Source organism: Neofelis nebulosa, chromosome 6 (assembly GCF_028018385.1).
Source record: "Neofelis nebulosa isolate mNeoNeb1 chromosome 6, mNeoNeb1.pri, whole genome shotgun sequence".
Taxonomy (NCBI): domain Eukaryota; kingdom Metazoa; phylum Chordata; class Mammalia; order Carnivora; family Felidae; genus Neofelis; species Neofelis nebulosa.
The window spans coordinates 36,274,151-36,299,465 of NC_080787.1; the positions used below are offsets into that span (position 1 = coordinate 36,274,151).

The following is a 25,315-nucleotide window of genomic DNA, read 5'->3' on the forward strand; positions in this document are numbered from 1 at the left end:
GCAGTGGTCCTCTAGAACCTCTAGAACCCAGCAGGCACCCCCAGAGGGCAGGGGCCCAGGCACAGATGCAGCTCTCAAAGGCAGATGGGGTGAGAGGCAACCTCCGGGATGTGCTTTCTTCTCCCACTCGCCCATCTCCCAGACAGAGGTACCTGAACTCCTGCTCCCCTCTCCGGTCGGGCCCTTGCCACACTCTGTCCTCTGCAAGAAGTCCTGCCTTAGCCTCACAAGTGACTGCTCCCCAGAGTGCAGGCTGGGTTTGATGGGTGTGGACAGAGGTCACCCTGGGGGTGGGGCAAAGGACACAGAAAGGAGCTGCCTGGAGGTTGACGATGCGTTTTCCTGTTTCTGTGCTAGGCCTGAGGGGCATACGGTACAGGGGGCTCTGCTGGGGGCACTGAGGAGTTCTGCCTGCTCCGTGCTTCTGCCCAAGCCGACCCTAGTGGCTACTGAGATCCCCAGGATCTGTTCAGGCCAGATCGATGAACTTCCCCACAACCTGGCCAGCCCCTGGGGCCAGGTCCTGCCCAAGGCTGACTGAGCAGTAACCCCACGCGGTAGAGAAAGCACACTCCAGACGGCTCAGTCATGCCACATGGCTGCAGTGATAACCCCTGGAAATCCGGGCTAATGCTGGGAAATCCGTCCGCCTGCTCATCGGAGCAGCACTGACAGCTTCACTCTGCGCCCGCACCTGCACGCGGGGGGAAACGGGCACCTGCTGGGCACCTGCAGGCCTGTGTGCACACGCACCTGGGCACACACCCGTGCCCGCAAACGTACACGCCCATACACACACGCATCTCTGCATTCACACGCACACACACCTGAACTCACCCCTGTACACTCATGCCTGACTCAGACCCCTGCCTGGGCGCGTACACACACACACACACACACACACACACACACACACAGCAGCCAAGCCTACAGCTTCCACTGGGACACCTTGTAGTGCTGACAAAACACAGCACAGATACAGCCCCAGGACTGCCTATGCCTCTAGGAGGTCTGGCGGTCTGAACCCGCAGGGACTTCAGAGCTCCCCTCCCCTTCCTCATTCAGAAGCCCAGAGGGGAGGGTCGTGTCCCCTGTCCCACCCCTCAGGTGCAGAGCAGGGTCTTAGGCCACAAGTTGGTGTGAGGCCAGTCTGCTGTGTGACCCCAGGCAAGTAAGTCCCTGCCCCTCTCTGGGCCTCAGAAAAGATCATTTCAGAGGCTCCTTTTCATAATCAATACTGAGGGGAGCCTCCTAAAAAGGGAAAAAAGAGAGGCAGGCAGGGTGGCCTAGAGAGATGTGGGAGCTGAGAGAGGGGGCTGGGCCTCGGCCGCTGGAGGGTCTGACACCCCGGGAGGGTGTGGACCCCATGGGGGAGCACTGTGCTGGCAAGCAGCCAGAGGAACCTACGGGAAGTCAGAGTAAGGGGCTCACCCACAGAGTTGTCTGCCTTCCAGCCCTGTACCGTTACTCCCTGAGGAGGCAAGGGAAGGAGCCTCCTGGTAATGCCGAAGGTCATTTCTCAAGCCGCCAGCTTCCTGGAGTGGGGTGTGGCTTACCCTGCTGGCTCTGGAGGCCCCTTGGGCACTGCGGGGCAAGGGGCTTCTGTCTGCACCTGCACCCCGCAGGCCAGTGGGGGGCTGGAGACCTGGCTCACAGCGTGAGCCAGGCCCAGTGGCCGCTTTGACTCAGGTCAGAGTTCAGGGTGACCTGGAGCCAAACCGGAGGGCTCTGACCTCAGGGCACTGACGTCTGCTTCTCAGGACCCCTCAGCCCACAAGCCGCCATAGGAAGACAGGCCACAGGCCCCCCTGGGCCAGGCCACGGGTTTCAGAATGGAGGGCACAGCTCCTGCCCTCGAGGAACCGTTGGAGGAGAAGTGGTACGTGCCAAAGAAGCCCCAGGGCAGGGAGGTGTCCCGGGGCTGCAGGGGGCAGCGTGGACTGGGCTCCTGAGTTAGGCGGAGCAGGGTCAAGTTCAGCCATGCCACTTACTGGCTGTGTGATCTCAGACAAATCACTTCACGTCTCTGTGCCTCTGCGTCCTCATCTGTAAATTGGGATGGTGACATCTACCCTAGCCTGCTGCTGTGGAGCCTGCTGGCCATTAGGCAGAGTGTTTGGCACAGGACAAGCACCCCATCCATGGCAGCTTTCGCAGCAGCCTCACCGAAAGCCAAGCATCCCTAGGAGTTCACACCTGGGCGGGCTCATGGCTTCAAACGCCATCCATGGGCTGACGACTCCCCCGGCTACATCTCTAGCCCGGCCCTCAGCCCCGAACCCCGGACTTGTAGCATATTCAACTTTTGGCTCAACGGAGGCACTTGGCCCTCTAACAGGCATCCCAAACTTAGCACATCCAAAGGACTGCCCGATCTCTGCCCCCAAGCAGGCTCCTCTGCCGTCAGATTCCCCACCTTAGGGCTGGACATCCCTTCCTTCCGATGATCTGCACACCGAAAACTACAGAGCCATCCTTGATTTTCCTCTGCACTTCTTGCCCCACATGCAGTCCATCCAAAATCCAGCCAGCTCCACCTGCGGGAGCCCCTGCTTCCCATCACCCCTGCTGCCAGCAGCCCCTTGTTGAGATCACTGCAGTTACCCCCACGTTGGCCCCGTTCCTGGCTCACTTCCTCAGGGCTCTGCCCAGCAGCAGGAGGGATCCTTCTAAATCTGAACTATGTTCCATTCCTCACCGCTCAGAACCCCACTGTGGCTCCCTTCTCGCTGACGGTAGAAGCCAGCATCCTTCCCACAGCCTCCGGGTCCTCCGCCATCTGCCCTGTCATCTTTCTGACCCTGTCCCCATCACCCTCCTCCGGGTTCCTCAGCCCCAGCCTCCCCCCCGCCCCACAGTGGGTAAACTGCCTTCGCACCCATCATGCCATGTGACTTACAACACCTTAAGGACCGCAAGAGAAGGATCGTGGCCCCAATCTACTGATGAAGAAACTGAGGCGGAGAGGCCAGCTGGCTTGCCCAGGATCCCAGACATGGAGCTCGGACCAGGAGCTGGGGTCCTCGGTCCCCACAATCCCCCCTGTCTCTGGCCTCTGGCTTCAGTGACTCCCAATCCTTTAAGATAAAACCCCACAGAAGCCAGGCAGTGCTGGGGCCGGGTTGTGGGCAAAGTACACAGGGTCCTGGGGTGAGTCCAGGCCCACAGGATGGCATGACAGAGACAGCAGGACACAACCTCTCTGCAGCTCTGGATGTTGGAGGGGATGACATCCCCGGCTCCCGGGGCATCGGAGGCTTGGGGACCAGGAAAGAAGGAGTGAGTGCCTGATCCCTCCCTCCCTCACCTAGGGATCCGTGGGGATCCCATGAAGGCAGAGAGAGGGGCAGACAGAGGAGAAGGAAGAGAGGAGTGGAAGGCAGGGAAGATGGGGCTGGGTAGGGACAGAGGTGAGGGAGAGTCTAGAAGACAATGAAGGCTGACAGAGGGTCAGCGTCCAGGGCTGACAGAGAGGAGAGAGGGAGGCGATGGGAGGGAGAGAGCAAAGAGGGAAAGAGCTGAGGAAGACAGGAGGGAGAGGAGATAGGAGGGAAGGAGATGCAGGAGAAGAGAAAGGGTGGGAGACAGGAGAGACAACCTGGAGGCTGGAGACCAGACTGGAGACAGAGAAGGCAGCAGGGAGTGGAAGAAGGCATCTCGAGAGCAGGGTGAGAGGCCGGGGAGCCCCCGGAGGCTGCCCCCGGGCTCACGGCCTCTCACCCACCCGCACCCCCCCACCCCCGGGGGGCTCCGCCACTCACCTTGTCTGCCGACTGCGAGGTGCCGAAGAAGATGGGGATGAAGGCGAGCCAGACGATGCAGGTGGTGTACATGGTGAAGCCAATGGGCTTGGCCTCGTTGAAGGTCTCCGGGACACCGCGTGTCTTGATGGCGTACACGGTGCACGTGACCATGAGCAGCATGCTGTAGCCCAGCAGGCAGATGAGCGACAGGTCCGAGATGTCGCACTTGAGCACGCCCCTGGCGAAGCGGGGGTCGAGCGTCCGCTGGTCCTGGAAGTCCACCACCGAGTGGGAGGGGTCCACCACGAACCACACGCAGATGCCAAGCAGCTGCAGCGAGATGAGGCTGAAGGTGATGGCCAGCTGCGAGGCCGGGCTGATGAAGCGCGGGGCGCTGACGGACCGCTTGCCCTGCTCGAAGATGCGGTAGATGCGGTTGGTCTTGGTGAGCAGGGCCGCGTAGCTGATGCTCATGCCCAGCCCCAGGAAGATTCGGCGCAGAGAGCAGGTCCCCAGGTCAGGCTCGGCAATCATGAGGAAGGTGGTGGCGTAGCACAGGAAGATGCCAGCCAGCAGCACGTAGCTCAGCTCGCGGCCCGAGGCCTTGACGATGGGCGTGTCGTTGTAGCGCACGAAGGTGACCACCACAAAGAGCGTGGCAGCGATGCCCGCCACGGCCAGGAAAAGGGGCAGCACGGCCCAGGGCGAGTCCCACTCGAGCTTGATGATGGGGATGGGTCGGCAGCCCGTGCGGTTCTCTGTGGGCCGCATGTCATACGGACAGGTCTTACAGGTGTAGCGATCCACCTGGTACTGGTACCCCGTGCAGGGCTCACAGTGCCAGCAGCAGGGCATGCCCTTCACGGTCTTCTTCCGCTCGCCCGGCTGGCAGGGCAGGCTGCAGATGGAGCGGGGCAGCTGCTGCCCACTCCCCGGCCACTGCATCCGCTCTATCTGCCAACGACAGCACAGGGGAGCCGGCCTCAGGATATGCCGCCTGGTGCCCCGGGCCACCCCACTGGCCCCACGCCTCGATCACCCAGTTAAATGGGGAAAATGCAGCCGCCCAGCCCCACCAGGACCCGCCGGATCCAACAGCTCGGTTTAAATAAGCCCCACCGCGTGATTCAGACATAGCTGACCTGTGGGGAATCCTAAACTCTCAAGGACCGTATGGAGACACGGAGCCCAGAGAACAGAAGTGACAACCTAGAGTCACCCAGGGAAGCAGAGAGAGCTCAAGAGTTCTGACCCCCAGCCCCTTATGCCCTTGCTGGTCCCCAGACCAGCAGCAGCAGCATCACCCAGGAGCTTGCTGGAAATGCGACATTTTGGCCCACCCCAGACCTACTGTCTTAGGATCTGAGTTTTAACCAGACCCCACAGGTGACTTATGTGCATGCTGAGAGATGCGCTGCCTCATGGCTTAGCCCAAGGGGCCTCCTCCGGGTGGCTCAGGAAGCTGAGTTCAGCAGAGAGCAATGAACAGAAGTTTTCCCAGAGGATACGTAATATGTGCCCAGGGGTTAGCGTTTCTTTACATCTTGCTCTAAATTCGTGCAAGTCACTGTCATATGTCCCCGAAGACACAATTGCTGTGAGCAAAGGAGCCACAGGCGTGTTGGCACACCCTACTGAACTCAGGGTTACAAAAGTCTGGAAAGTAGGGGAGAGGCCCAGAAGAACTCTAGGCCCTGAGCAGAGGGAGTTTGACTATACTTGGGAGCCATATTCAAAGCATCTGTTCCAGGGGTGCCTGGGTGGCTAAGACAGTTGAGCATCCAATACTTGATTTCAGCTCAGGTCATGATGGAAGAGCTCCCAGGGTTGTGGGATCAAGGAGATCCCAGGGTTGTGGGATCGTGCCCCGCGTCGGGCTCCGTGCTGAGCGTGGAGCCTGCTTAAGATTATCTGTCTCTCTCTCTCTCCCTCTGTCCCTCTCGCCCACTTGCACTCTCTCTTTTTCTCTAAAAAATAAAAAAAAATAAAAAACAACAAAGCCTCTATTCCAAATAAAGTGGCCCTTAGGAAGAGTTCACACTTGGAGAGCAGCATGCCTGGCCAGATAGTGCTCCTTTGGGCTGGGTACTCGCTCCCAGGGAAAGATTAACTGGTTGGTCGGGCGAAGGGAGGGTTTCAGAGTTGAGGAAAAGGTCGGGGGGGGGGGGGGTTATCCAAAGACGGCCTCATGGGAGGCGAGAAGAAAACCTCAGGGGAGCAGCTTGTCCTGTGGCTCCGGGCATGACAGGGCCACGTGGTCCTAAAAGCCCAAGAGCACAGCAACAACCCAGTGCCACCGTCCCGCAGGAACAATGAGGCAGGACAACCCCTGTGCACTGGAGCTGTGAGACCGCAGGGGGACACAGGGCAACAGTGGCTGTGCCAAAAAACTCTGGCTCCGGTGGAAAGAGCAGTGAACGCGGGTGAATCCTGGGACCACAGGTGTATTGCTAGCCAGTCATGAGCCCGGCAGCAAACACCTCAACCTCTCGGAGCCTTTGTTTCCCCACCTGATCCAATGATAGCAAATATGAGGCCACTTTGCCCTTTGTTACTTATTGTGGCTTCCATCTGGGAGTCATAATGAAATTCTTAAATCTCCCCAGAACGTCAGTGCCATGGGCTTTGCGTCTGTTCCCTGAGGCACAGCCAGCCCCCAGCACGGAGCTGGCACACAGGGGGGGGCCAGGGAATCTCTGCGGACTCTGTCACAGAAGAAGTGAGGTCCGGGCACTGGCCACGAGAGGCCACTTCACTTTCAGACCCTGGGGGGGAAGACAGTGGCAGGCAGGGTGAAGTCTTTTCCTCCTTTTCCTTTCCCCACAGCACAGACCAAACTGAGCACTGGACAAAGTGGGGAAGATGAGACGGTTGAGGTCCCCTTCCCCCTAACGTTCCCCCCCCCAACCCTGGCCCCAACTCCATGCTGGTGGAGGGGCCCTGTATCATCCGGGACGAGTCCACGGACCCCCCCACACCACGGCCCTGCCTTCACTTACCACGTCTGTGGAATAGGATAAAAATAGTACCCGCCTCACGGGGCTGCCATCCACACAGCCAGGTCGCGGGTTTACAACAGGAGCTGTACACAGCAGGTGCTCAGCAAGGATTAGCTGCTGTCGCTGCTGCTGCTGAACTGAATCACTGGCCCCCACTGCTCCTCCCACTGCACCCAAATGAGACACGCCCCCATTTGGGGTATTGTCCCACTTTGCCAAGTGCCCCCACCTGCCCTGTTCTGTCTCCATTCACCAACCCAAGGAGCATTGCTGTAGGAATGGGCTCTGCCCCCCGCCCTGCTGTGTGGCCTTTGGAACATCCCTCAGGCTGGGTTTCCAGAGATATTTCCTCTGGCTTAGAAGATTGTCAGAGCTAAATGGAATCACAGGCAGAAAGTGCTTTGAGGAGCTCAAGGGGCTCATCGCTGGAAGATTCTTACAAGAGGGGACAGCAGGGGCACGATGCAACTTGCCCAGGGTCTGGTGCAAAGATAGCTGAGACCAGACATGGGCTTCCTGCGCCTCTCTGGTCCATCTGGCTGTCACACCGTGCCCACCCTGAGCACGTCTCACCCCTTCACCCTGCAAGGGAGGGGCCAAGTCTACAGGCATTTCCTTGGGGGATGAACCACAAGTCCTCTCTCTCCAAAAACATGGCTCCATTCTCAGCCAGGTACACTGAAGGCCAGACGGGGAAAGCCACCAAATCCCTGGGACAATCATGAGCCAGGAAAATGTATTTAGGAGGACCCAGAAGACCCCCACCCCCAGCCGCCCATAACACCCAGAAAAATGACGACCCTCTAGTGCAGTATGATGGCCATAGGAAATGCTCTCAAACAGCTTTCTACCCACCACCAGAAACCCCATCTGACTGCGCCCTCTGCCTTACGCCACTGTCCTCCTTTGTCCCAACACAGCCCTCCCCCTCCTCATCTCCCTTCCCCACAGCAGCCCAGCCCTTGAGCCATTTCACTCCGGGGTCTTTCTCTGCCAGCAGGTGGAAGGCAGGATGGCCCGAGGCCAAGGGAAAGGACAGGGGTCCAGCCACCAGAAGTCCAGCTGTCCTGTTCCTCCACTTCAGGCTGGGGTGGCACTCAGGGCCCTCTGAGCCCTGGAAAGGGGCACAGAAGGAAGCCCCCACTTGGCAGCAGCAAACCCTGGGGTCAGGACTGGTTGGGGCTCCACAGTGGCTGCCTCCCCCTGCTCTTCTCTCCTGGGGCCCCTCCCTGCCCTTGCCAGGCGCTTACTCTGAGGTGTAGGTGGTCGGTCCAGGAGCCGATGACCTTGTACTCAGCTGAGCCATTGCGCAACTGGTACTGGTAAATGTCGTAGCGCCCGGGGGCATCTCCATTCTCATTGAAGGTCACGGGGTTCCCAGCGATGCCTGTAGGGGCCAGGGAGTGTTAAGCACTCAGTGTCTTGGCTGAGCTTTTACTAAGAAGCAGGGAGGATCACGAGCCTAGGGCAGAGACACCTCTGGGGAGGCCCCTGTGTGGAACATCTTGAGAGGTTACACCCCCTGGAAACATCTGAGGAGACACCACCCCCCACTCTCCTACCCCCACAGAACCCTGGGAGCCCTTCCCCTGGCTGCATGGCCCAGGACACCCACCTGAGAAGTTGACGTTGCGGATGTACTTGAGCAGCTGGGTGCCGTCCACGGGATCCATGCGTGGGCAGAGCCCCACGCGGCCCGGACACAGGTCACGGTGCATGGCGTGCAGCGCGTGGCCCATGGCATACACAGCATCAATTACAAACTGCACCTTCCCCTCCTGCTCATATGCCGAGTCCTGCCCAATGCGCTCTCGGTCTGCAACGGGACAGCCAGAGTGGGGGCGTCCGTGAGGCCCACCATCCTCACAAACCATGTGGTGGGAACCAGAGCGGCTCCCCGGGGCCAACAGAGGTGACGCAGCCCTTCCCTGCACACCTAGGCCTCCTGGCTCCTAGCCCAGCGCTTGCTCTGTCACCCAAGAGATGGTCTTATGGAAGCACCCGGGGGACGATCCCAAAAAGTGAAGGGGAGGGTCCACTGCCCTCACCACCGTACTGCCAGACCATGCGCCCTGACACCCCAGGACAGCCAGGACAGGCCCGCACGTCCTGATCGCCCTCAGAAAGCAGTCAGCCAGGGGGTCTCCCTGTGGCTGCGGAGCCTGCCTGACATCCCCCAGCCTGGCCTAGACTAATCACGCCAGCAGCTGGCCCTCGCCCAAGCTGGGAATCGCCAGAACAAAAGCTATGACAGTGAGGGCAGCTCACCCATGGACAGCCACTCCAGCCAGGGGACGCTGCCCCTGGCACAGGATACAGATGGGAAAACTGAAGCCCAGAAAACATGAGAGCCTGGCTACGGATCCCTCAGGGTTCGGGACTCAGGCCACCTGGTGCCCCCCGATGGCTTCCAGTGGCCCCAGACACCAAAAGTCACCATCATCCCTCCCCAGGGCACCGTGGCCGTAGGGCTCCAGTCTCCCATCCTCACCCCCTAGGCCCTGGGCCCTGTGCAAGCTCCTTGGCTGCCTGAGGCTTCAGTGTCCTTTCAGTACAAAGGGGATCATAATCCTGCCCCACAGAAGCTTATATGAGATGAGGCACGGAAAACACTTGGCACTGAGTAGGTGACTAATCCACATTATCATTGTGCTAAATTGTCAGAATGGGGGCGGGGGGGGCGGGTTCTGAGGTGGGCAACAGAGGACCTTAGGCCAGAGCAGGCCAAGAAGGCTTTCTGGAGGAGGAGGCGCTTCCTAGCCTGGGCCAGGGTAACAATCAGACGATCCTAATCACTTCTAGTGAGCATCTGCTCTGTGCTAGGCATTGTTCTAAGCTCTTTATGCATAATAACTCACCAAATTCTCACAAGGGGGCTATGAGGTGAGTAATTATCCCCATGGTGCCCCACAGGAAAGCCCAGCAACGTCCCAGAGCCACAAAGTGCTGAACCTGAACTCAGTTACTCCAGCTCCAAGCCTGCGCACCACTCTCGGCCTGACGGATTGTTAAGAGCGGCATCAGGGGGACAGGAAAGCAGGGAGGGGAGAGGAGGGGGCTGGAGGATGCAGAGTGGAGGCAGGGAGAGGATGGGCAGAATGCTAGAGAAGGCTGGCTTCCGTTCCTGAGGCCACAGCCCCTGCCCGCATCACGGCCTGCGACTTCCTCCCTGGAGACCAGGACAGAGACATTAACCCTCGCAAGCCACGCCCCCCATCCCCTGCCACATACACCCCTGCCTCCCTGCTAGCGGGCCTCCCATGGGCCTCACTTACAGAGGTGATTCCCCAGTGGCAGAAGTGGCTGCACCCCAGCCTAGCCCCACGGGCCACAGCTTGGGCCTCCCACGTCTATTGTGCGGGGGGCCAGGTAGGGCTGGGGCAGCGCCGGGCCCTGCTCCCCTGGGAACTCCAGGGGTCCCCACGTCCATCCCTCTGCCTTAGACACCTCAGAGACAGACACAGGGTACAGAGAAACCCACTGCTGTCCCCATGGGCTCTCCACCATCTAATCCCCTCCCACCCGGAGGACGGTCGCTGCCCCACCAGGATGTGGGGATGACCGGGCTGTGCTTCTGTGCCCCCTCAACTGGCCGGACCAGGTGGCTGGGACCCCACCCCATCCTCAGCCTAGCTCAGGGCTGATACTCCCCACCTGCTGAGTGGATGACAGAAATCATGGGATCCCAATGCTAGGAATGGCAGGACCAAAGGGGTCGTCTGCTCCAATTCTGTCATTTTACAGATGAGAAAACTGAGGCCTTGAGAGGAAAGGCCCAGGTCACATGGCCAGTGGGCCAGGCCTCTTGATGATAAGATGAGTGTCCCCAGCTACAGCCCCTCTCCCCCGCTCCCTCCGTTCCAGACTGCATTCGACCTGAGGCCTCAGGAGTCCCCAGCTAACCCCTTGGGTTCCTGCATTTTTAGCCAGTAGACGGTCACTGTGCCCTACCTGCCCAGGGCTCCCACAGAGCTGGTGGCACATTTCATATCCCTGCCTCGGCCACCAAGACCCTGTGACCAAGGGCAGAACCTGATTCCAGTTACCCCAACCACAGGGTCAGAGATCAAGAGTCACCAGTACTCAGACTGGACAGTTTGAGGGCAGATGTCCAGTTGACTCTGGGGACACTGTTCAGTCCTGACAGGCCCACAGCTCCTACAGTGTGGCCTCGAGACTGGGGGCAGGGTGGACCTCGAAGCTGCCTCCCTGGCTCTCTCCTGGTCAGCTAAGGCCCTCACTGTCCGCTGTCACTGCCCTGCATTTGCAGGAGACTGGACTCGAAGTCCAGACCATCTGGGCTAGAACCCTAGCTCTCAGACTTCAGTTCCCTCATCTGCAAAATGAGGATAATGATGGTATTTACCTCAGAGGGTCAGGATAGGGTCCCTATGAGAATTAGCAGGCTAATACTCACAAGACCTAAAGAGAGGCCTGGTGTTTTGCCAAGTGCTACAGAGGTTTGCCAAATACCGGAGGACACAAAGAGGTGTAAGTCCGTCCCTGCCTCGGAGCTCCTGGGCCAGCAGAGTTTTGCTAATAGACGACATTATTTCTAGGCCAAGGCACAAACAGACGGGAATAAACACGAAAGACAAATTCTCCAGCTTCACCAGCCTGCCCTCTTGTCCGAGCGTCTGATCACAAAGTTCTGAAGACCAGGAGAGACGCAGAAGGGACAATCCTGTCCCGAAAGGGCAATAGAGGGAGGGGGCTGGGGCAGGGTTGCATGGAAAGCCCCAGCCCTGGACCCCACCCAGCCCCAGGTCCTGCTCCCCTCGGCCTGAGGAATGGAAAACATAAAACACCACTCAACAAACCCGCACTCCCATCACACCCTCATTTCTTATGGGTGAGAGACTGAATTATTAACCACGATGGAGGGGAGGCTGTGGCCGCTGCAGAGAGCAGGCAGCTCTCTCCCAAAGTCAAGGACACACTGGGCCGAGGGACCCCGGCTGCACCTCCCCACCTGAGCTACCCTCAGCCTCTCCTCTCTCCTCCTCCAGGGGTCCCTCCTCACTAGGCGGGGGGGGGGGGGGGGGGGGGGGGGGGCGGGGAGGAATGAAGTATCCATTCCTGGGCCTCTTGGGTCCAGGACCAAGTGCTCTCGCTGGGATCACGAGCCACCTGCACGGACACCAGACTGGGGAAGACCCTCCCCAGGAGAGTCCGCCTCTGCCTGGGGAAGCTTCCGCGGGAAGGGGTCTGGGGTCCTGTGGGCTCTCAGGAGCCCATCAGTGCTGCCCCTCCAGAATCTCCACCCCAGAGTTGTCAAAGGGCCAGCCATGCACTTCCAGAGACTTCTCCACACACTTTCGTCACATCCTTGACTTTTATCTCAAATCCAGCCCCAATTACAGATGAGAAAACAGGTCCGGCAAGGACCTTTATTCACAAGGGTACACCAGGCCTTGAGCGCATCCTCTACGACACCTCTCGAACCCCAAGGGCCCTTCTCCTGAGCTCCTCAGGAAGCAACAATGACAGAGCCTAAGTGGCTCACAGTGCTGGGGGCGGGGGGTGGACAGGAATCATAAATACAAGTTAAACAAGGACAAGTGCTCTGTCCTGAATGTTTGACGCTGTGCCCGTAACCAGCACGGCTCCCCGCACCTCCTGATTCCTCAGCAAATAAATAACCCTACGGCATGGCTGGTGCTCACCGAGAGCCTTCACACGCCTGGCATTTTCTCTTCCCCGAGGGAGGCAGGCGGAACTGGCCCCCTCACAGAGGACGTAACTGAGGCTTGCAAGTGGTCAAGCGATGTATCCAGAATCTTACAGGAATCCTGGCAACTAGCACATGGGCATACACACCTGGGGACTGGCCTGGCTGGTAAGCGGCAGAGCTAGGATTTGAACCTGGATCTCTCTAGCTCCATAGGGGTTTCCTCCACCCTGAACAGTGCCTCCCCTTCTTCTCCCTCCATCCAGTCCCTGGTCTGCCTCCTTCCCTCCCTCTGGGGCCCAGGGGTCAAGGATCCCTGTCTCCAGGGCTAGAGGAGGTAGTGGCCATGGAGAGAAGGGGGAGTCAGGAAATCCCCTCACGGATGGGCGGGACCCCCAGGCCCAGGCAGTTCCGGAAGGAAGCATGACACACAGTTCTGAGAGCTATCGGAAGAGACAAATCCCAGACACATGGTGGCAATGACAGCAGCAACAGTTTGAAGATGTCCTAATTGTGTCCCCGGGTACAGTGAGCCAGAGATGCGTTTGGCTCTGCCACGGGTGACAGCCAGCCGGGAAAGCATCGGGAGAGGATTTTCTCCGTCAAAACCCTGCAGCGATGGTTACTACGGTGACTGCAGCCTTTGTCTGCAGGTTGTAAATTGTAATTGAAATGAGTTTTCAAGGTTGAAATAATCAGAGTTCCTCCTCATCTCCCCCATCACCTCCCCACAACTCACCCCACCTAACTGCAACCCTCCTGAGTTCCTCCCTCGCTCGCGTGCCACGCATTCTTGAAGCAGCTCCCTCACGTAAAGGAATACAAAATCAATTACGTGTATACTCGCGCATGTACACGTCTATGCATGCACCTGCATGCATTGATACACAAGGTCTATACACACACCCGTGTTCAAACACATATAAGCACAGGTAACATATATATCGCGTGGCACTCATCCAGAGTCACCAACAGATTCACCTACTGTTGGGCCAAGAAGCCCGCAAGTGTTTTCTTTGGGAGGTGACACCCGGAAGCACCAGCAGGGGGTAGGAACCAGAAATGGGGAAGGGAGGCAGTTGATACCGGGTGGGCTCAACCCCGCTGGGGACCGCTGGGACACTGCGTCACAGACACAGTGTTGCCCATCTGAGGAGACAAACACTCTAGCTGCTGCCAATCTTGGTCCAAGGGCTGCTCCCAGGGGCATTAATTAACTCCACTGGCAGAGACAGGGTAGGGGAGCACCGAGGGGACTGGGGGGGGAGGGGCTGGCATGTCCACAGTCACAGCCACGTGTAATCCAGCAAGGTGCGTGGGCACAACACACACATCTACACGTAGAAGCCTGAATTTACATACAAATATGCAAACATACACACCAGTGTTCATCCCTTGGGCAGACTTCCAGGGAGAAGCTTAAGAGGGTCCCAGGATCCGCCCAGCGGGGCCTGTCTCCTGGCTCCGCCACGGACCAGCTCTATGACCTAGGTCAAGTAAGATCTCCATTCCTCAAATATAAATTCGAGGTACTCATACTGACTTTGAGGGGCCAGCGGGAGGATGAAGGGGGCACAGACATAACACACAGCATCATACCTTATATACAGAAGGGCTTTGTAAACCTGTTTCCTGTCCTCCTGGGCCCTCCTCCCCCGGGCAGCATCCCACAGCCAGGGGCCTCTCCCCAAGCCCGGGCACCCCTTCTGTCCTGCCTACAGCCTGGCACAGGCTGTCTTTCCTTCCCTCCAGTTGAGATAAGCGTGGGGTGCCCACCCCAGGCAGACAGGGGCCCAGGTCAGCCCGCCCGCTGATACGCAGATGGGGGGACAAAGCTGCCACACTGTGCTTTCTGGCCATCCCCCTCTTTCCTGACCGCCTGTGGTTGAGGCATTCTCCCTGTCACTTCCCTGAAACACACAGGTTTCTCTGAGGGTCCCCTGAGTCCTGCTCCTGAGGCTGGGCTCCAAGCTCCCCAGTCCTGCCCGCCGTGCCCCAAAATCACATGACAGACTGTCCCTTGTCCAGGGTCCCATTCCTATTCTTCAGCCTCATACCCTGGTTCCTGCTGAGCCCTGCCCTCCATCAAGACACCTGCTTTCCAGTCTGAGGTATCTCTAACTCAGCCTGGTCCCCTCTGTCCCTCAGCCTGTTTCCCCAAACCCAGCATCCACTCTCCCCTCTCTGTCCCAGGGAACCACCTCAGGTGTCTCCGGGATTACTGGTTGGGGCAGATGGGGATCACCACCTCAGTGGCACAAGATAAGGTGACCTGGCCAGTCGAGGCGGACTCCTGTCTCCCAGGTGTTCTCTCTGGCTCTGTGGTGGTACAGCCCAGCTGCAGGCCCCTTTCGAAGGTAAACAATTCTTGCGGACCCGCAAGAATATGACCTCAGGATAAAAATATTGACATTGGAAGTTGGTGGTCCCAGCTGTGACAGAGACTTCCAATTGCAGATGACCACAGCAGCGGAGAAGCTCTGTCTCTGAAATTGGTAAAGATACCTTCCGGATGGCCGCTGCATGAAAAAGCAAAGTTCAAGTCTCGTCCTGGAACTCCTAGGTCCCTGAGAGTCTGACTTCAAGCACGTGTCTCCAGATGTTCACAGACCCCCAGTTCGAGAAACAGGATATGTGTGTCGGGGCCAGATGGGAGCAGCCTGAACCCCCCGTTCGGCCTCTTACAGACCTTGCGAGTTGCTTAGCATCTCTGAGTTCTGGTCCCGTGGTCTGTGAAAGGCACCCGGCACCCAGGACCACTAGACAAGAGTAATACCTGGAGAAGAGCAAGCAAGGCCGTTCTCTGCCCCTTGCCGATTCTAAGGCCTGTGCACCTCTGCCCAGGAGGAGAGCCTGGGCTTAACTCTCCTGGACAGGGTAGGACGGGACCTGGGGGCAAAGGGGAGGCAGCTCCAGGGACGGGAAACACAGTCGCCCCACACAGTCGCCTCCTTTCCCCCATCACCCAGTCATGTTCCTTCCTCTTCTGGCAGAACCTGGCTTTCCCTCCAGTGGATCTTTCCCATCAGCGTGGAGATATGCTGTCATTCCCCCCATTTAAACAAACAAAACCCTCTCTTGACCCACACAACCCGCCCCCATCTAGCATCCCTCTTTCTCTGTGTACAATGGAACTTCTCAAAAGCATTGTTCCTACCCACCATCGTCAATTTCTCTCCCTTGTCTTCCTGATCAACTCCAATCCTGGTCTGGCACCCATCTCTCCAAGGAGTCTCCCCACGCTGCCAAATCCCCTCACCCGTTCTCCGTCCCATCTCACATGCAGCGTGACAGTGCATGATGGGGACCGAGCTCTGGTCTCCACTCCTGTGCCGGCTCCTCTCCCCACCCCTTGACATCTCAGTGTCCAGGGCTCAGTGCAGGGACCCCAACGACACTCCCTCCCTTGGTGTCCCCAGCCAGCCCCATCCATGTGCTGACAACTCCCCAAATCCCAAGGCCAGCCAGGCTTCTACACCCACATCCAACAGGCATCTCAGGCCTAAACTGGGCTCCTGGCTCCCCCCCAGCCCAACCTTCCTCCACCCATCTCGTGCACGCCCAAGAACCATGCAGCCACCCTTGATTTACTGTCCTCTTTCTCTCACCTCGAATCCTTCAGTGAACTCCATGGCCACTGCCAAACGGACAAAGAAATCTGACCCCTTCCCACCTCCAGGGCCACCACCTGCTCCAGGCCCCATTACCTCCTGCCCAGGCTACAGCACCGGCCTCTGAACTGGTCTCCCACTCTACCCTCACCCCACCTCTTCTCCAGGCCGCAGAGTGAGCTTGTGAGAACAGGAATTGGATCACATCAATCCTCTTTTCAAACCCCGCAATGGCCTTGTCTCATTCTGCATAAAAGACTAAATCCCGACAAACTGCCTACAAGGCCCACTGGGATGGGCCAGCCAGCCCCGCGTCTCTAACCTCACCTCCTTCCTGTTAATTCTCTCCACTTCAACCATTGGGCCCTCCTCACTGCTCCCCAGGCCTGCCAGGTGTGAGCCTGCCTCCAGACCTTTGCACGCACTGTGCCCTCCGCCTGGCAAGCTCGTTCCCGGGTCTCCACACGGCCGGCTCTCTCACTACCTTTGGGTCTTGGCTCAAGCATCACCTTCTCTGCAAGAACGTCTGACCTCATGATTGAAAAGTGCAACCTCCCTGATCCCCCAGAACTTTCCATTTCCTTCCAAGTGACTTCCTGAGTCTGCTCTCTCCAGGCTCACGGTTCGGCCCTCCCTGGAGACCCGTGGCACTGACTGCTGAGGCTATCCTACCCACCGTCACCTTGTCTGAAAAGCTGTATTGTCTCCCAGCTGCAGTGGGAGCTCCCCGGGCAGGCCAGTGCCCCTTACAGAGCCCAGCACGGGGGTGGCATGCAATCAGCCTCCGTGAAAGCCGCTGGAACCAGTGAGAAGCGGCACTGGGGGCCGGGGGGTGGCAGGGAGCCCTCCGGCCACCAAGTGGCTGATGGCTTGAGTAAAGACGAATTGCTCTAATGGGTGGCACGGGCTGGCACCCACTGGAGATAATGGGTAATCCCAAATGTTGGTCTTCCCTCCTTCCCCTAGGAAGGAGGCTTTCTTGGGTTCCTTTGGGAACGTGCGAATAGGAAGATCCTTCAAAGCCAGGCTTGGAATACCCAGGAAGGCCCCGGGGCTAGGACATCAGCTGCTCTGAGGCGGGATATTTGTGGAGCTAGACCGGCCAGGTTCAAATCCCAGCCTCTGCTACTCATGATCTTGTGACTTTGGGCAAGTCTTTAGCCTCTCTGTGCCTCAGTTTCCTCATCTGTAAAAGAGGTTGCCGGGAAGATTAAAAGCAAACCACTAGAACAGAGCTTGACAAGTAACAAATGCTATCTAACGACTAGCTGTTGTTACCATTGGTGGTGGTGTTGTGGCTGTTAGCGCAGTCTGCGTGACAGGAGTCTCCCCACACATCCCAGCTGCCATGAGGCCACCCTCCCTCTCGGAGTTCCCAGCCCCTGGGAACAGCAGGCAGTAAATTTCTCCTGTTTCCTCATAAACCGGGCCTTCCTCTGCTCAGCCATCACCTGGCTGGCAGGCTGTCAAAAAGATAGATGCTACATCTGCCTTGTTTACGGCTTTAATTCCCGAACCCTCTCTGCGTGCTCCCAGGGAGGGGCCCGGGAGATGGGGAGGGCTCCCCTGGGCCTTGACAGCTGCAAAGACTCGCCACTCAGGGACCCCTACCTGGCTCAGGTGCAGGGTGGTCCCTGGGCAATTTGCAAGCGCTCCCCACAGATCACTTCCATCCCTTCCCTGGGAAAAGGGGAGCGAGACAGCTCTGCTGGGACGGGGATGGCCATGGGTACCGTGATTCCCGTTTTACAGGTGAGGAAACCGAGGCCTCAAGAGGTAAAACGCCCCGCCAAGGTCCCACAGCTAGGAAGCGGCCGCACCAGGCCTCACACCCAGGTCTGCTCTCACCCTTACCATTTGGAGACATATCAGCCCGATCTCCAAATGCCAATATCTGCTGCTCTTTGGAGACTATGTCCGGTCACAGCCGTTCTCTCCCCAGCCATTCGGCACGCAGGCTGGAGGTGCTGGGGAAGTGGCGCCCTCCAGGAGCGGCATGTGGGACTGAAACAGGCAGAGGCCAACTGTGGAATCTGTTCGCATCAAGGGGACCAGAGTGGGCCAGTAGGAGGCCACCAGTGCTGAGGGGCAGGCGTCCTGGAAGAAGTAAGTGGGAAGCCAGACTCTGGAGACAGACTGGGGGTATGTAGAGAACAGAGAGCCTGCCTGGGCTGGCAGGGGCGGGGGTGGGGGGGAGCGGCAAGACTGAAGGGGTCTGGAGAAGTGGGAAGGAAGGACACAGGAGAGACAGCAGCACCAGCCCTAGGGCCGGGCCGCCTGGGTATAAATCCAGTTCTGTCAATTCTCTAGTGCTATGATGTTCTCAAATGGCCTCAGTAGCCTCTTCCCTAAAATGGGTGCTGCACCTGTGCCTTTACCAACTGTCCTCTCGCATCCGGGATCCTACAGCTGACGGAATTGGTACCAACAGACTTGGAAATCCCCCTCTCCCACTCACCCTCCATATCAACAACCACTGTACCAACACTGATCATACACATCATTTTGCAGCTAGCCTCTTCGTGCACGGTATCCCCCCGCCCCCCATCCTCACCACAGCCCACGGAGACGGGCAGTGACTCCCCTGCCTTCTCTGACAATCGGAGAGGTGAAATGACCTGTCCCAGTTCTCACAGCAGGGAGGACACAGAGTTCAGATCCAGACCCGGGGATGAGTCCTTCCCCTGCCCTCCCCGCCCCCACCACCAGCTGTCCTGGGGCAGAGCAGCACTCTGTGGGTGTCACCCGGGCCCCCCCCCGCCCCCCCCCGCCTAAGACATTCTCCCAAGGGAGCGGCTCAGCTCAAACCTGGGCGGGGCCATGGGAAGCCAGAGCCGCCTCCCCCTCACCCAGGGTGGGTCTCAGGCCCCACGAACCAACATTCCTGGCTGTAGCCCTGCTCCTCACGTAGCCCGAGATAGACGGGCTCACCGTGCCTGACCTGGGGCCACGCCGGGACTCTTGCCAGCCTCTCCTGGGGCTTCAGCTGCAGCAGGAGGGCTCAGGGTCAGCTGTATCGTGCTGTCCTTCTCCTCACCACCTGTGTTCATGCCAGCCTCAGGCTTTTGTTCATGCCTTCCCCCAGTCTGCAGGTCTGGGGTGCAAGCCGTCCTCCCTCCCATCACCGCCTCTCCCTCTGAGCCAGGGGCTACCACATTTTACTGCACAGTAGAACCACCGGGGGACTTTTTAAAAAAATCCCGATGCCCAGGTTGCACCCAGAACCAATTCCCTCAGAATGTCTGGGGGTGGGAGTCAGGCATCGGTAGCTTTAAAAGCTCCCACGGAAATTCACCATGAACAAGGCTGTCCCCACCCCGGTTCCCAACCCTAGGTACACATAAAATCAACTGGGGGAGCTCTCCCAAAACCCATAGGCCAGGCTCCACCCCTCAGGTTCTGATGTAATGGGGGCTGGGGTGGTGCTGGTACAGTTTTAAAAGCTCCCAGGTGATTCTGATGCACAGTCGGGCCTGAAAGCCACCATTTCCCAATTCATCAAGTGCTTCCATTAATACTTTGTCACTTCCACCCCGAGATATCCTCTGACCCGGTTCACCATCAATCCCATTTCTCAGATAAGAAAGCAAAGGCCCAGAGAGGTCACAGAGCGTGCCTCAGGCTCGCAGGGAAGCCCTACACTCTTCTGGATTCTGCTCTAGGCCTCCTTCCTCCACCTGCTCCTACAGCCCAAACATCTCCCTCGGGGCTGCGGAGATGTACCCCTCTCCCCAGTTCACCAGCGCGGCGGCGGGAGACGTTTGCGAATCCTGACCCGAGACCTGGGCGTCTGGGTAGAGCCTACGGGGGCTGACCAAGGCCCTCTCCCTCCCGCCCCTCCCAGACCAAGAGGTGACTCCAGAAAGCCCCTCGCCTTTGGCAGGCTAGACACGGGAGGCCCCAGATACCCATCTTGCCCCCAGCTCCAGTCTCACCTATTCCCATCCTCGAGTCAGGCCTGGTGACCTATAATCAGGGTGAACTCACCATTTTTCAACGCCACTTAGGCACTTTTAAGAATAAAAGGGATGTGTTCAAACATTATGCCAGGAGAAAAGGAGTGAACAAGAAGCTCGGTCACCCTACCCATGAAGGTTCAGTCTCCTGTGCTCAGGCATGTTTGTACTTCTTAAACCTCCTCCGTGATTGCTGCCTGATGAAGGCATTTGCTGTGCAGCCTTTGGCAAGTTGCTTGGCCTCTCTGACTCCCCATAGTATCCTGTATAATACGGGGATCACAAAAGTCCCTAGAGCTGTTTTAAGAGTGAAATGAGATAATGTCTGTAAAGTATCTGGAAAACAACAGATACTTAACACACAGTAGTATTTATGGTTATTAGCTCATCCAGGAACATAAGCCCCCACATAAGACAAATACACACATACCCCTTCTCCCTTAGACATACCAACTCATGCACATACACAATCACACACACCCGTGTGTGCACACACACACTGCCACATACACCCGCACATGAGCTTGCCTGCTGGGCCCCAGGGGATACCCATGGTCCTAAGTGGCCAATATTCCTGATTCCCAGAGGGCCCTGGCCACCAGAGGGCAGCATCCACCTCACCTGCCCACCAACCTAATCACGCTTCCTCCTCCCCCAGCCCTGGCGATCTCCCCACTGCCTAACATTCCATGCAGCATGTCCCTGCACCCAGTCAGGTGGCCCTGTGCTCATCTGGCCCTCCTCCCAAGCTACACAGAATAGCCCAGAAGGGTACAAGAGGGACTTCACCACCTCACATAGGTACCACTCATGTTGAAGACACCCGGAGCCCCCTCAAAGTCACTGAGGCAGGATCCTGCTACAGGACTGCCCAGACCAAGAGCACACAAGGACCCACACCTGAATGTATACAAATGTGAACACACCATGATGGCTACCCTAGGGGACTTAGGGCCTAGAGCTCAGACCTGAGTTCAAATCCTGCTCAACCACCCTCCATCTATGAGAACTCAGGTCCCTTTACTTACCTTCTCTAAGCCTCTTTTCCAATCTGTAAAACGGACCCATTGTCCCATCCTCCTGGGGCTCATTCCCTATCCTTTTCAGGACTATGCCCGAATGCTACCTTTACAGGAAGGCCATCTCTCTTTTTTTGGTTTGTTTTGTTTTGTTTCTACTGCACATTTTCTTTCTGACATATTCTATAGTTGATTTATTTATCTCGATTAAACGTTTTCCTATTAGGATAAAAATTCCAAGAGATTTTTGACTCTTTCATTCGGTGCTATATCCACAGCGCTTAGAACAGGGCCAGGCACACCCTGAGAATCAAACTGGCGTTCGTTGAATGGCTGAGGGAACCAAGAGGTTTCTGCACAATGCTCACACCGGTGAGCTTCTGGACTCCCACACAGGGCAGCTGGGGTCAATTCTGTGGGCTCGTCCTAGGGACATCCAGATGGACCCCGAGGGCTCGTCCTAGGGACATCCAGATGGACCCCGAGGTGGCCACAGGCCGGAGGGAAACTCTGCCGAGATCCAGGAGCCCCTTCCCCCCACCATCCCCAGCAGCATCAAGTATGCATGAGAGCATTTTCGTGTTTCTCGGATTCTGAGCCCTCCCACACCCAAGCCCTCCATCCAGAATGGCCCTGAACCGCCCCCTCAAACCCCGCCCCCAGGCTCCACACCCCCCCACGGCCCGCCCCACTCCTGCGGTAGGCCCACCCCCCACCCCCCAGGCCCAGCCTGGCCCCGCCCCGCGCGTGCTCACTGGTGCACTTCTTGACGTGGCTGCCCTTCTTGAGCGCGTGGCGGCTGAGCTTGCAATGGAAGTTGTCCTCCCAGAACTCGGCAAACCAGATGTTGCGCCGGTTGTTGTCCAGCGTGCGGCTGGAGAAGTAGCGGTCGAAGCCTGGCAGGGAACCAACCAAGACGTCAGGGCCTCGCGCCCCCCTTCCCCACCTGCCCCCAGCCCTTGGCGCCTCCACTACCCAGACATTTAGGGATGGCCCAAGCAGAGGGAGGGAGGAAGGGAAGAGCATAGCCTCTGATCCAGGGCCCGGCCGGGGAAAAAAACAAAATGTGGAGCTTTTCATTTCATTCAAGATGAAAAGAGCTGTATTAAGTCCCAGGGGGAGCACGTGTAATCTTACAACTGCTGCCTTTATGGAAGAGAAGTGCCCGGTGAGGTGCTTTGCCTTTTAACCACCAGAATGCTAATATCGGGCCTCTGTGAGAAGGAGCCACCTGGGCGTCCTGCGATCAGAACAGAGAGTCTGGTGGGGGCTGACCAAAGCTGGGAGCACCTAAGCTCTCTGGTTCTGAAAAGACCAGACAAGAGAGGGGAGGGGATGACCCAGGTCACACAGCAAGACCAGGGCCTAGATCTTCTGCCTTCAAGTCCAGAACTGCCCCATCATTGACAGACACGGCTTCCTCCTTCAGATGTTCCAAAGACTCACCAACACAGCTCTAAGCCCAGAACCAGCCCCCGCCCCCCCCCCCGGGGTGGGCAGGCTGGCGGGTGAAGAATGCCTCGGCTCTCCTCCCAGTGCCCCTTCTGTATTGATGACTGTTCCAGGTAATGTGCCCAGTTGACTGAGCTCTTTGGGGTGGGCCAAAAGTTCCAGAAGTTCAGTAGGGTCCACACCATGTGGTGAGCTTCCTGTCTAGGGCCAGGTTCAAGTGGAGGCTCAGTGGCTGTAGGAGCCAGCTGCAGGAGAAAAGCTGACATCGGTGAGGGACTGGGCTAGGATAGGGCTTCCCAGCCTTGGTGCTCTGGACACTTGGGGCCCCATCATTCTCTGTTGTGGGGGACTGTCCTGTGCAGTGCAGGATGTGAACAGCATCCCTAGACTCCACCCACTCGATGCCCATAGCATCACCGCCTCCCCCCCCCCCAGTTGTGACAACCAAAAATGTCTCCAGACATTGCCAAAGGGCATTTGGGGGTCAAATCACCCCCAGGTGAGAACCACTGCTCAAAGTCTTCTCTAATATCCCAGAGAGGAAAGGGACTTTGTCAAGCAAGTTGTGGGGTTCTAATCCCAGCTATGCGACTTAATAGCCACTATATGTCACTTAATCTCTCTGAGCCTTAATGCATTCATTTACTAAATGTGGATAAAAGTGTCCTGTGGGGTTGCTGAGAAGACTAAATGAGATGTCTACCAATAGCCAGAGTTACTGTTATTTTGTATTTACTATGGCTCGAGGCTGAGAAGGGTAATGTGGAAACTTCTGTGGCCTGTACTCCCTCTGCCTCAGGGCAAAGAGAGAACACTGCTGTGTGACCTTGAGCAAGTGCCTCCCATGCTCCGGCCTTGGTGTCTTGGAAAGTTCGGTAGAGACAGATGTCTGCAGGCCTTCCCAGCTCCATCAGTGCTGCATTCTATTTAACGAAGCAAGAGCAAGGGAGAAGGCTCTGGGAGTCTGCCTCCCCTGTGGTGAGGACAGTGAGATCCCTGCCAAATTGAGCCATTAATGGGAACTTCACGCCTCACTCACAGCGAGGTTCTGGCCAGGGCAGCCCGTCCCTGCCCAGGGTAATTGTGGGTTCTGCCCCAAGAAGAAGGGATGCCGGGCAGGACAGGCCCAACCCCAACACCACCCAGGGCTTGCCAGACCCAGGCAGCCCTGCAGGGAGAACCCTGCCCCCCCACCCCCACCCCCACCCCCAGCACAGCACCCTCTTCTTGTCACCTGCTGGGAGCTCCCAGCCCCTTCTGACAGAGGACTTGCCCCAGGCAGGGCGAGGGCCTTGCCTCTTCGTCCCAGATGAGAGAAGTGTTTGGGGATGAAGGAAAGTCCTTGATAAATAAGCTTCCTGTATGTGCCACACGTGCCCCATGTTCCCCACGCCCAAAAATATCTGAGAAGGGAGAAGAAAGGTCCTGAATCTGGATTTGAATCCCAGCGGGGCTGAGTGTAGCCAGAAAGGCCGCGCAGCCTAGAACATCAGCACAAAGAAGGTGTGGGCCAAGGTGGAGGAAAGAGGCGGGAAGCGGGAAGATGAGGATTGGGCGAGGAATGGAGGAGGGGGACGGAAGGAGGAACAGCTGGGGATGACCCCGACAGTGGTGGCAGGCAAGAGCAGTGGCACGCGGCCCCCGGGGCTGCCGGGCCTACCTCGCACAGACATCCTCTTGGGGAGGATGGTGACAGCGCCCTCCGCCACCTCCTCCAGGTGCAGCACAGGTGCGCTCTTGGAGCCCCAGCTGTCCGAGCCCATCCAGAAGAAGTGGCCTGTCTGATTAGCCTTCCGTGCTGCCTCCAGCACATGCCTGTGGGAACACACGCCAGCCCAGCCCAGCCGTGTCTGCCCGTGCAACTGCCCCACCCTGGCCACACCTGCTTGGGGGCCCTTGGCTTACCCTGCCCAGACACACACCTGTCCCCCCAGGCCCATCATTCCCCCTGCCCCACACCTGCCTACAGGCCCCTGGCCGCCGCCCTCTCAATCCATACCTGTTCCTGTAGCCCCTGCCTGTCCCTTGGGCCCACCCCTGCCCACAGGCCCAGCATGCTCCCCCAGACCCACTCCTGCCCCCAGGGCCACGTCTGTCCCTGCACTGTACGTGCCCCGTATCTGACTCAGGCCCCTGGAACTACATCTACCCAGCCTGGATCTTCTCGGGTTCGTGTCACCTGGCCCTAATCCCACGACCACATCTCTTGGATCCTTTTCACATGTATGTGTGTGCACATGCGAACACACACATACACACACACACACACACACACACACACACATCACTTTACACCCTTACTCCTCTGCACTTGGGGCTTCCCTGCCAGCAGAGCCCTCTCCACCCCACCTCTTCCAGTGCCAAAAGCCCAGGGCCTCCAAAGAGCTGCTTTCCACACCCTCCTGGATGGAGGGTGTCACAGTCCTACTGTGACATTGGTCGTAATCAAATCAGGGACCCTAGAGCCCAGCACAGGGCACAGCCCACAGGAGACACTCAGGGATGAGAAAACCAAGGAGGACTGGGAAGAATTCCCCCAACCCAGTGCTTCCCATGGGGGGCGGGGGCGGGGGGTGGGACGGGGAGACTGGAGCACAGAGGAGGCAAGCAACTTGCTCGGGATTGCACAGCAAGTAAGAGGCTATGATGCTGGAAAGTGGGACACAGCCACCAGGGCTTGAGAGTGGCTGCTGGGCCTGTGCAGGAGGCAGCCAGCTGGGGTGGGACAGCCTGGGGCTGCCAGGGACAAACATGTTTCCAGGCCACAGAGCCCATACCTTCCCTCCTTCAGCATCTCCCAACTGTCGATATTCCCGGTCCCCCAAATTTGCTGCAGCCCCCCACCTGCCAGGGCACATTAATCT

The 25,315-nt window shown here is 58.1% G+C and overlaps 1 protein-coding gene across 10 annotated transcripts in view; it reads right to left on the reverse strand.

Annotated features, from left to right (window-relative positions):
- GRM4 (glutamate metabotropic receptor 4) overlaps window positions 1-25,315 on the reverse strand; it is a 151,442-nt gene that overhangs the window by 44,727 nt on the left and 81,400 nt on the right. For all 10 annotated transcript variants that reach the window (XM_058733615.1, XM_058733616.1, XM_058733621.1 and 7 more), the window contains 5 exons: window positions 24,112-24,266; window positions 21,755-21,895; window positions 8,358-8,558; window positions 7,993-8,129; window positions 3,762-4,697 (listed from right to left, as the gene is read on the reverse strand). In XM_058733615.1, coding sequence (XP_058589598.1) covers window positions 3,762-4,697; window positions 7,993-8,129; window positions 8,358-8,558; window positions 21,755-21,895; window positions 24,112-24,266 — 1,570 coding nt within the window. The remainder of the gene's footprint in view (window positions 1-3,761; window positions 4,698-7,992; window positions 8,130-8,357; window positions 8,559-21,754; window positions 21,896-24,111; window positions 24,267-25,315) is intronic.